General features: G+C 46.8%; 2 protein-coding genes across 2 annotated transcripts in view; one reads left to right on the top strand and one right to left on the bottom strand.

Annotated features, from left to right (window-relative positions):
* The window catches only part of LOC146173652 (glutamate receptor U1-like), a 138,322-nt gene that overhangs the window by 59,043 nt on the left and 66,948 nt on the right, over window positions 1–12,331 (top strand). The window lies entirely within an intron of this gene.
* The window catches only part of LOC146173653 (uncharacterized), a 35,988-nt gene that overhangs the window by 18,326 nt on the left and 5,331 nt on the right, over window positions 1–12,331 (bottom strand). The window contains exons 2-3 of the mRNA XM_084584243.1: window positions 12,084–12,259; window positions 3,020–3,141 (exon numbers count right to left, since the gene is read on the bottom strand). Coding sequence (XP_084440369.1) covers window positions 3,020–3,141; window positions 12,084–12,259 — 298 coding nt within the window. The remainder of the gene's footprint in view (window positions 1–3,019; window positions 3,142–12,083; window positions 12,260–12,331) is intronic.

The following is a 12,331-nucleotide window of genomic DNA, read 5'->3' on the forward strand; positions in this document are numbered from 1 at the left end:
TTAACACCAGACGGCTTATACGAATTTAATATAATGCCCTTCGGATTATGCAACGCTCCCGCGACGTCCGAGCAATTTATGGACATTATCCTTCGTGGCCTCAAATGGGAAATATGCATGTGTTACCTTAATGATGTTATCATTTTTGGAAAGACCTTCCAAGAGCACAATGAGAGGCTCCATAAAGTTCTTGAATGCATTGGCAAAGCGGGCCTCATTTTCAATTCGAAGAAGTGCCATTTTGGAGAGCGACAAACTTTAGTTCTTGGGTTCCTCGTCAACGAGGAAGGTATCAGGCCGGATCCGCAGAAGATTTTTCCTGTACGCGACTTCAAAACTCCACGCAACCTGAAAAGTCTTCAGAGCTTTCTTGGCCTCTCTTCTTATTTTCGTCGCTTCATTGCTGGTTTTGCGCAACTTGCCCACCCCCTTACTTCTCTACTGCACAAGGATTAGCAATTTGTGTGGACCCCAGAGTGTGAATCCTCTTTCAATCGGCTCAACTCTTATATAACTTCAGCACCACTGCTGCGCCACTTCGACCCTTCTGCTGTGACTGGGGTCCACACTGATGCCAGTGGCGTCGGTCTTGGGGCGGTGCTTGTGCAGCTGCATAGTGAGGCTGAACACGTTGTTGCATATGCCAGCCGCACGTTGACAAAATGTGAACGGAACTACACAGTTACCGAATTGGAGTGTCTCGCAGTTGTGTTCGCTGTGCACAAGTTCCGACCATACCTATATGGACGCTACTTCACCATAGTTACTGACCACCATTCGCTATGCTGGCTCATCGGACTTCGCGATCCATCTGGTTGCCTGACGCGCTGGGCATTACGCCTGCAAGAATACAACTTTGGTGTCGCGTACAAGAGTGGACGACATCACAGTGATGCAGACTGCTTGTCACGGCACCCATTGCCGACTTCCGTTAACGATGAATACGGATTGATTTGACGGGTGTTTAGCCAGCCTCAATCGCGTCGACGTTTCCTAGTATGGCGACCTTCAGGCGAAAACTACGCAACGACCGGTCACTACAGCCTCTTATACAAGAGGCAGAAGGAAGAGCAGAGTAAACGCAGTTTACTATTGAAGATGGTGTTTTGTTCAAGAACTACTCAGTTGACGGTGCTGCCCTCTTTTTGGTCGTTCCAAAAAGTCTCCGTGCACACGTGGTGCATGACATGCACCATGATATTACCTCTGGACATCTAGGCTTCTGTCGTACCCTGCACCGAATACGCCAGCGTTTTTATTGGCCACAAATTTATGAGACCACTAAGCAATACGTTGCGGCATGTGAAAAATGCCAACGACTTAAGGCACGCACCACCACGCTGGTGGTACGTGCCACAACCCGTCAAGCCACCTACCTCCCCTTTTGAAAAGATTGGAATTGACCTGCTCTGTCCTTTTCCAAAGACTTAGAAGGGCTGCCGCTGGGTCATCGTCTGCGTTGACTATCTTACCGGATACGCGGAGACCGTTGCTCTCGCTACCGCAAAAGCTGCTGATGTTTCGTCGTTTCTTTTGCATTCCGTTATTCTTCGCCATGGCGCACCCCGTGTTATTATAGGTGATCGTGGTCGTCAATTCACTGCTGATGTCGTGGAAGAGATGCTCCGACTTTGTGGTTCACCCCACCGACACTCGACACCGTATTATCCGCAGACCAACGGTCTCACCGAGCGCACCAACCGCACCAACCATGCTGTCCATGTACGTCTCGTCTGACCATCGCAACTGGGATTCAGTGCTACGGTATGTGACGTACGCTTCTAACACTGCAAATCATAAAGTTACCGGATATTCTCCTTTCTATTTACTCTATGTAAGAACTCCCCCCGTTTTCTTAGACACCATCTTCCCATTTTCTCCCAACGACGATGCGTCTGTTTCCCAGATACTATGCCGTGCCGAAGAAGCCCGTCGTATAGCCCGCTTACGCACACTGGCTTCTCAAAACCGTTCAAAAGAACACTACGATCTGCATCATCGTGCAGTTGCTTACTACCCTGGAGACTACGTCTGGCTTTGGACGCCTATTCGCAAGCGAGGATTATATGAGAAGTTCCTCCGCAAGTACGATGGCCCCTTTGTAGTGTTGGACGAACTGAATGACGTGAATTACGTTATCGCCAAAGTCACAACGGATAACCGCCGATCCCGCAGGACACAAGTTGTTCACGTGGCTCGCATGAAGCGCTGCCATCTTCGATCTACCTAATTTTCTCGAGGACGAAAATCGTTTGCACGGAGGGAATTGTTACGCCGCGTAGCGGCGTACTGAGAAGCAGCAGGAGCAGCAGAAGAAGAAGTGGAGGAAGCGAGGCGCGCGCAGACTGTTCCGGGGTTTTTCTGAGCCGTGTGCGTCCGTTAACTTGTATAAAAACCGTTTCATCCGTTACAATATATATATATATATATATATATATATATATATATATATATATATATATATATATATATATATATATATATTAGGCATTTAGCTCTCCATTCTCACTATTCTGCACTGCGGATGCAGATGCGGATGTGCGGATGTCAAACATCACATTAGTGGGCTTTATCAATATGTATTTCAGTAAGGTTGAACTGTTGGTATTCTCAGTGTTCGCCGGCTGTTTGGCAGTACTTTCATCGACTTTATTTCTTACAACGCTGTCTGAACGTTTCTAATACCAAGCCAAAACACTCATATCCATTATCGTTTTTTAGCTAGGATTACCCGAACACAATTACCCGGAAACGTTTACCAACTGACGCGAAAAGGAAGAAATTGGAAACGCCCTGTAAAGAATATTTAGCCACAAACCTTCGGCTTATTTTCTAAGGGATTATGCAATTGGGCCATTTTATTGTTCCAAAGCCTACTTGCTGCTGCCTTGGGAGATGACGTCAATTTGCACTGCGATTACGCCTCTCACCAAGGTAACCGATTCGAAAGTGACAGAGGAGCGGCGAACCGTTATTTCGCAAGCATCTAGATCAATATTGGAATGGTCAGTGTGCATACCTGAATCTTTGGTTAAAAAATCTCCGACTTCCTTGATTTCAGAAACTTCCATAGACTTGGGCGGAGTTTTGCCGTCGTTGAATTGTCCAATGTAAGCCGTAGTATATCTGGAAAACAAGTGTCTCAAAGACAAAGCACCAATCGTTTACACTCTGCTGCATAAAGCGACATACTAGAAGCAAGTTGTGGCGACGCTTCAGCCAGTATTCTTTTATAGCTACCACTCCGAGATTTAATTTTAACTTCGACTACGACAATATTAGCAGAGAGTGCGTAATTACGTGCCTGGCATTCGTAATTGTATTCCGGGCGTTGACTGTGCGAGCTCTGAATCCGCCGGTAAGATCGCACTAGTATACTTTGATGCAATTTAAAATATGTGAAAAGGGCCTTTCTGGTTTACTAAACACTACTTTCGTATTTATTGTGTTTGCAGGAACTCGTGATGAAAATATTATTTTACCAAATAAGCTCCATGCAGATTTTAGGCGACATCGCCATAACCACTGTCTAATATCCACAACCGTTTTAGGTTGATTTCGGGCGCTTGCGCTAGACACCGTGTAGCAAAAACAAAACAAACATTTGCAGAAGCCCAAGCCTTACAGAATACTAACACACATGAATGATTGGTATTCCACCTACACCAGACAAAGGATGTTCAGATGGGCCTAAATTAGGTCCCGCGATTAGAATTGAGACAGACGGAAGTTCTTCCGGAACAAAACTAGGGTGGCCTGAGTTTAATGGCACTCTTGTGTATAACAGACGGACGTTCCCTAAAAGCCTCACGATGCGGGCGAGCGGTGGAACAAATGAAAGTACGCTCCTACGCTTAGGCACAATACCGATTTCTACACGGTTTACATACGTGCTCCCATCTATAGCGCCAGCTCATTTCGGCAGAGAAACTAACTTATATGCCATATTGGATATTCCACACCCTGACTACTGGCTGATATGTCCCGGGTTCCGCTATGACCGGAAGTAGAGGCATAATCACATGGCCTGATGGCCGGGGCTCATTCCTGTTAGCGTCTGCTTGCTTGCTTCCGTCATCGCTTGCTATGCCAGAGAGTCGCCATCATCATCAGCTGGACTATACCAAGCAGGGCGAAAGCCTCTCCCATAGTTCTCCAACTGGCCCGGCCCTGTGCTAGCAGCATCCTCTTGACCCCTGCGAACATCTTAACTTCATCCAATCACATAACTTTCTGTCGCCCTCTACTACACTTTCATTCCCTTGGAATCCGATTTGTTACACTAACCGACCATCGCTTGTCCTCTATTCGCACTAGATGCCCTAACCACCTCAATTTCTTTTTCTTGATTTCCACTAGAATGTCACCGGAAGCTTTCCTGGTTAACCTCTCTGCCTTCTCTCTCTCTCTCTCTCTTTCTCTCTCTCTCCACTAGAATGTCATTAACTAGAGTTATTTATCTCATCCACCCGGCACGCTTCCTACCTCTTAACGTTACACCAAACATTTTGTGCTCCATAGCACTCTGCGTTGTCCTCAACTTGAGAACTCTTTTCGTTAGCCTCCATGTTTCAGCCCCTCGGGTAAGTACAGAGAGGATGCAACTGTTATATACATTCCTTTTGGAGGTACCGGCAAGCTGCTAGTCATATTCTGCGAGTATTTGCCAAATGCACTGCATCCCAATCTTATTCTTGTAGTTATTTCTGTTTCATGATGCGGATTCATCTACGACTTCCAATGCTACCCTAATAATTGCAAACTTCTTTTCCTTTTCTAGGATGTTGACAATTATCTGAGTCTTCTGCGTATTGATTTAGGCTCACCTTTCTGTTTTTCCTGCCTAGGTCATCAAACATTCTTTCATATTCTTCCCCTGAATTACTTAGCAAAACAATGTCATCAGGGAATCGGAGATTGCTGGGGTATTCTCTCTCCACCCTCACCCCTAAATTCTCCCATACAGTCTCTGAATACTTCCTCTATGCAAGCTGTGAACAGTAGTGGGAGATAGTGGTCTACTGAGACAAACGCTTTTTCGTAATCAATGAATACTACGTATAAGGGCTGGTCATATTTCGAGCATTTTTCTATCACCTGTGTTGATGGCATGAATATGACCAATAGTTGAGTGCCCTTTCCTAAAACCTGCTTGATCTTTTACTTGTTTGACGACTAAGGTTGTCCTTATTCTGTTAGCAATTACATTTGTAAATATTTTGTAGGCAACGGATAGTAAGCTGATTGGTCTATAATTTTTCAAGCCCTTTCCATCCCCTTTCTTATGAATTAAGATATTATCAGCGTTCTTTTATGATTCCAGTACCGTCGATGACACCAGGCATTGCGTATACCGGGTGGCCAGTCTTCCTAGCACGACATCTCCAAAGTTTTGAAAGCTTTCTTAACCTAGTCTTTCGTCACCGACGGGACATCTGACTGCTCTTCACTACTGCCAATCTAAATATTGTCCTCACTACATCGGCTGCTGTATAGATCAGTATTGAACTCCTCGACTACTTTGACTATCTTGTGATGGCATTGCCTGCTGTATCTTTTCGCGCATACATCTGATTTTTGAATGTGCCAGAGATTGCAAACCAATAATCAGCACAACTCAGTCCTTCCGCAGGGAAGTCGCTCATGTATTTACCTCCTGGCAAGCTTCTAGTACTAGCGTTAGTCCACACAGGCGCGAATCTATCAATGCTTTTCGCGAACGAAGTGTGATATGCCTGACAGAACTCAACTTTGTAGGGTTGCCTACCTGTTGTTGTGTGTTAAGTACCAACAAGGCCGAGGTGCCAATAATTCTGCGCTCGATCCCTGACGAAAGCATTTGAAAACACATTCACAAGAAGTGTTAGCAGCTCCAGTACCCAGCTGTTCGTTTGTTTTGGTTTCTTGCCTACCAATTAAAAAAATCATGAACGCATTAAAGAAATATATACAGCATGAGCAAACAATCCATGGTAGAGGCTCTTGATGCATCCATTTGTAGTGAATCGGAAGACGAAAAAGTGAAGACGCAAACCTCAAACGTCTTTTAGATGCCTAAATACCACCTACGGAGCTCAGGTAGTGAATTATTCCACCATCTCGTCTGCAGGAAAACTAAAATTACTTCCTTTGCCGACACGCAGTCGAACTCAACATGGATGCCAACACAGAGCTGCTTTACCAGGAGCTGTACTGGCCGGCTGAGTATGGGTTAGAATGCCCAAAACTACCGAATTCTCGGCACTACTCATCATGTAATCCGGGACTCTCCGTCACTGAAACTTGAAGTGCCCATGCATAGTTTCGTGGAACCTCAGAAATTTTGAGGTTCCACGTGAGGTTCCAATTTTGCACGTGGCGCAGAAAATTGAGTCCTTTAACGCTGTATAGAATTCACAAAACCTAGCTAAAACCACTTTTTGTGGGTGTAGAGTATACAGCGTGGCGCCCACTAAGCGGTGTCATCTGCAGTTTGCTTAGAATCGGCGGTAACCGATGAGAAAAAAAAAACAAATCAGACTTTTCAGAGCGTTCCTCCCCGACTACCCAACTGAGCAGTGTCAACTGCTGGCGGGACAATACCGCTGATCGACCAATGGCTGATCTGCGAGGGACCGTAGGGCACTTTTCGGTACGACGACATCGTTTCTCTGCAGTTGTAGCACTGTCGCAGTGCTGGATGAGAAATTCGGTGTTTGCCTCTCGTAGATATGTATGCTGTTGTACTTTAGACCTCTTTCGAGCCTGTGTTTACGTGAACTCGTGACGCATTGCTTCGTGTTGGTAAACACTTTGCAGATGTTCTGAATATTATAGGCAATTCCTTTGTTTCCTTTCTTAGGTGCACAAAGTTGTATTGCTTTACGAACGTTTGAATACAATCATTTTCTTGTCGGTAACCGCCAATAGCTGGGCTTCAAACGACCCCTTCCCCCCTTTTCCCTAATTCCAAGGAACGCAGGATTTTGCCGTTTGCAACCAGGTCGAAGGCGCCTCCTAAGAGACAGACCAGAACATCTCCTCGAAATGCTCTAAGCGTGTTTAGCTTGGTTTGGTTTACTGGGTTTAACGTCTCAAAGCGACTAAGGAAGGCTATGAGGGATGCCGTAGATGAGGGGGTGCGAAAATTTCGTCCATTCGAGGTTCTTCAACGAGCACTGACATCGCACAGTGCACGGAGGTCTTGCTCGTCGCCTCCCTTGGATTGAGGCCACCGAGGCCGGGATTCAATCCCCGCATCCTCGGGCACAGTAGCCGAGCACCCTAATCACTAGATCCCTCCGACGGGGCTAAGCGTGTTTGCCCATTTACGATGTAATCGCCTTATGTTTTTTGACATTTTAAAACAATAGCTTAACGGGACCCGCTATCCCAACAGGCCACCACGTCAGTAACACTTCTTGATTGTAATGCTTTCCCACAATAATGTTGCAAATCCGTTCTAATGAGTATTCAGGAGTGTACGTGCGAGCTGTATCTCTATAATTCTTAGTTAGATAAAATTGGAATAAGAGCATTTTACGCTTTTATACAAGCCAAAAAATAATTCCGCCAATAAAAGTTGTATGCGTCTTATGTCAAGTCAAGGGCTAAAAAATGCAAATAATACATTAATAGCAAACTAGGATGTGCTAAGAAAGATTCTTAAATATAACTCAGGTGCTTATTACTTTACATCGGATTTGTAGGGCGCCATTAGGGAAGTGTGCTGATTACCACTTTCAACGAGCACTAGCATCGCACAATAGGCCCGTGTGTAATCGCCATCCAAGTATTTCTACCGCTACTGCGATCAAACACACGATTTCGGGATGGCTAGCCGAACGCCAAAGTCTGAGCCACCATGACCTGTATGTGCCAAGTAAAAACAGATTTAAGTATTTCGTTTATTTTATATTCTCAAATGGCATAAGAGAATAAAAAAGCTGTCTTATGGGCACCTTGACAAGCACGCACCCCCTACTACACAGGCGCTCGAAGTAGAGACTGCCCTGGAGACTGGTGGACTCACACGCCAGATGCTCTACAACCTGGACGCCTCTGAGAAGAGACGCCTCCTTAATGTATTCAACTACATCTGAGACAGCGGTACCCTGCGAGACACCTGAAAGAACGACATTTTCGTTTTCATCCTCAAGCCACGGTAGTCGGCTTGGGATTTTGTATCCTACGGTCCTGTCTCTCGCCTCGGCAGCCAGCCAGACTATTGAATTCGTCATCCTGGAATTGCTCAGATGGAGCGCCATGGCTGCACTTTCTCCCCGAGCTACAGACAGGATTCCGGAGTCACCCGTGTGCTGCAGGTTTCATTGTGGATGTGGTCCCTATCCTCGAGAAATCCAGCATTCGGTAGATGTTTTCTTCCTGGTCCTCCTAGATGCCCAGTCCGAACTCGACAACCTGCTGCATCCCATCATTGAGCAGGCATTGGATGACCTCGGAGTAACCGGCAACTTAAACCAAGTCATCTCCACCTTCCTCTCTGGCCGATCCTTTCAGGTTTGAGCTAGAAAATCGCTCAGCTACTCCCCCCTCACCTTTGGCATGTCCATGGCTTGTCCATGGATATGTCCATGGAAGGCGTCGGAAAGCCCATGGCCTTCCTGACTGGCCTGCTGAGTGCTATCCAGGGGGTTAGGCGCCACAAGGTCTCCTACTGTACCTATGCAGCCGATGTCGCCGTTTGGATAAAGGGCTGAAAAAGGACATCGTACATCGTCCAATCCGGAAGGTCATGCGGCGAGCCCTCGATGACGTCTAGGATTTCTTCACATCTAAGTGATTGACTGACCCTCAACAATGTCCGAGGTCCTGATCAATCAACTAGGAAAGGCGCGCACATCAATTTCCAATTTTGCATATTGGATTAAACACCCTGCCGTGGAAACGCCAGGCGAAGTATGTAGGTCATCTAATTGATGACCGGCTCAGAGCAATCCTGGCAGCTAAGACCTTTTGCCCATCCTGGACTGTGCCTAGTGCCTCCTTGCTAGAGGCAGTGGCGGCTCTTCCACTTGTGAAAACAGGCTCTCCAAAGCAACGGTGACATCACTCATCCTTTACTTCCTGCTCTTTCTCTCCCTCCGGCCTACCCACATCATGCGACTGGATGGGATCTGCAGGCGCTGAATGGAGTCCCCGAGTACAAATCCCAGCCACCCTGACGCAGGCCGGTATCTACCATATGGACATTCTTGCCGGAAGATACTGGCGCACATCGACCGTCTTCGCCATGCTCCACGTGATGCTGCCCTCCTAACACAACTGCACAGAAACTTTCATTGTAGCATAAGAAAATTGTAAGCAGTGTTCACGCAAATCATCAGACCAACTCTCGGATTCTCCACTCCGTCTAAACTGCCCAACCATCCTCCATTGCAGTTCCTCCTGGGCATGGACGTTAAATCCAAGCGCCACATTCCTGCCGCTGTCCTCCACCAGCCCGCCGCCGCTCCCTGATAAGTGCAGATGTTGTACCCTCCTTTTCACGCATGGCTCGGCACGGCCTGAAACTGGAAAATAAGCTGCAGCCATGACAATGCATCAGCCGAATCAGTCAAAATCCTGCTGCCGGTCATTCTTTGCAAGCCCTATCCCTGCAGCACTAGCCAGTCTCCCGCATAGTTCTTTGAATTCTATATTCCACCTGCGCCTGTGAACGCGATGTGTGATTAAATATCTGCTAAGCAGCTGTTGACTAACCATCATGACATCAACCTCTCGGCGAATATTTTCCGAACTCGCCTTTTAGCCCTTGAGGACTCCGAGTATCAACTCCCTTCATTGAAATGCTGAAGTCCAGGACAACGAGGCAGCCGATGACACAGACAACGCTGCCCACGATAACGGGGCCCCGGTCACCACGCATGTCACGCCTCATGACTTCGCAAGATGGCATCATTCCACACCGACCACGATATAGCCATCATAGAATACCTGCAATATCGGACAAACTTCCCTGGAAGGAAAAGTCTCTCCTCTTGTACCTCCGTATAGGCTTACATAGACCACGCCCCACTGTACACCTGCGGCCCACCTTCCTCTCCACACTGCCCCTCCTGCGGGGACACTTGCACTCTGGGACACTTTCCACTTGCATTCCCAGCTTCTGGCAGTCACCATATTCGACTTCGGGCTGGCTATCGGAAGTGCAACTGCTCATCCCGGCTCAAAAAAAGGCTTTCTGCAAATCGGCTCCTATTCAACTGCACAGGTCCGTAGCGTCATGTACGTTTAAAGCGACATCTTAATCCTGCTCACCCCTCCCCAAACCCTATTCCTACCTACAACTTTTTCCCCACTTCCCTGGTCGCCGAGAGTCATGTCACTTTAATGGCCAACATAAGTCGCAACCAGCAGCCCCGCCTCTGAAACGCCCATACTCACTACCACCCCCTACACCCATTTACTGGGAATGTGCTTCGAACACAAGCTCACATCACCACTCGATAGCGTTTTGATGCTCTCTTCCACTCAGTCGCAGTAGGTAGAACACAAAGTAGCCTAACATTGCTAGGTGTCAACTGTCGTTTCAACAACCCTGCGCCTCACTGCACTTAAATATGTACAGTGGAAAGTGGTAGGGCTGCGAGATCCCCGCACACCTCCAGCACGGCTGCAGCAGCAAGGGACTTCACAAGCACTCTATAAGCCCCCGCCAAATGACACCCTGTCTTTACGCTCCAACGCTAGACCATTACGGTGGCTAAAACTATGAAAGCTTGCGGATATACCATAAATTAGTGGACGCTAGCAAAGAAGCCAAGGACAGGCCAATAAGATGTGGCACCGCTCGGCAGAGCTCAGTTCGAGAATTCCTCAGAAAGTGTATTCGCTCGATTTTATTTATAGTCCAATACTGGAAGCCATAAGTAGCGACGGCGATGGCGATTGCACGCTGACAAAAGTTGGACTGAAACTAATAAACATATCTCCAGCTAGGCAGTAATTAGATGTTTTAATACAGACTAGCGTAAGCGGAAGTTTTAGTGAACCATGCTCACAGCTTCATCCACGAAATGACACTGATCATCATCATCAGCGTGTGGCAATCCCTTTGCATCGGACGATGAGAGCAGAGTGTGTGTCCTAGCCGTTTACAATAAATTAAGGACGAGAGCGCTCGTGAGTAGCTAAATTCTCCTTCAGTTCGCATCCCTCAGTCTGTCCTGTTGATTCTCAGGCAACATTGCCGAGCTTGCCAGCACCAATGGCGGAGTCTGGCTCAAGTTGCCACGAAAGCCGTATGTGGTAGTTCTCAGTCTATACTATACGATGTAAGGTGTCTTTTCATTTACATCATAATCATGTTACATACTTCGGTCAATGTTCCGTCCCTTTAATTTTGTCGCAAAAATTACGAGGGATGCTCCTAGCTTCCAAAGAATGTGAAGAAAAATCTGAAGTAGGACGGTACGTTAAACATTTTTGCATCTTTTATTCACACTTTATGGTATGCTAACAAGCCTAGTATACATTTTAATGACCACAACAAATTTCTTCAACATCAATGTCCTAGCAGCGGTTACGACGTGAGGCAATTCTAGCAGCGCTAGCTTCTCGCGCAGTAGCATGCATTATCGGTCTTCATCGTGCGCGACTAGGGCCTGTTCCATCGTCACCCTTACAGATGTGAAATTAATCTCTGAGCCCACGCAGCGTCGTATACAAGGCGAGCGATCGTGCCGCTGTTTTCAGAACGTTCTATGGGTGCAGCCGCATACATTTGTCTCCAGAGCTGGAGCCCTTAGCGCCACCACTGACATTCCTTTCTTATTTTCAAGTGTCTATTTTTCCCTTTCTCTCAACGCTCTCCAGAGCCAACACTGGCATTTTCTCCACTCTTCGACTGCACTCCATCACCCTTCAGCAGAACCCTCCTAATTCACCGTTTTTTCCTTATCCGCCGCGTTCTTGTTCTAGTGTACCACACAACGTAACCTCGACACATCGAGGTCTAAACCTTTCACCTTATTAACACCACGTATGCTGCTGCACAAACCTGTAGGCTTCAAACATGCGAACACCGGCTGAATATCACTCTGAGAGCAATAGTGTTGACGCATTTAGACTTAAAAACTTACGGTACTCCATTCAATAGCATGGCTTGGTTGAAATAATATTCTTCACTCGAAATGTCAATCATCACATTACGAATGCACGTCTCGGTCTCGTTGATGCAGTAATCTTCTGAACAAGCAGAAAAACTATTCCTGTCACTTTGCCAGAATAGCCAGAGCGGCTCGCTTGTGTTGAGTGCCTGCAATTAAAAAGGTGGAAATACAGAAATATTTATCTGAACGGGGTCACCTTAGTGCAAACCATTAGAAAG

Source organism: Amblyomma maculatum, chromosome 11 (assembly GCF_055883805.1).
Source record: "Amblyomma maculatum isolate TAMU_Amacu chromosome 11, ASM5588380v1, whole genome shotgun sequence".
NCBI classification, from domain to species: Eukaryota; Metazoa; Arthropoda; class Arachnida; order Ixodida; family Ixodidae; genus Amblyomma; species Amblyomma maculatum.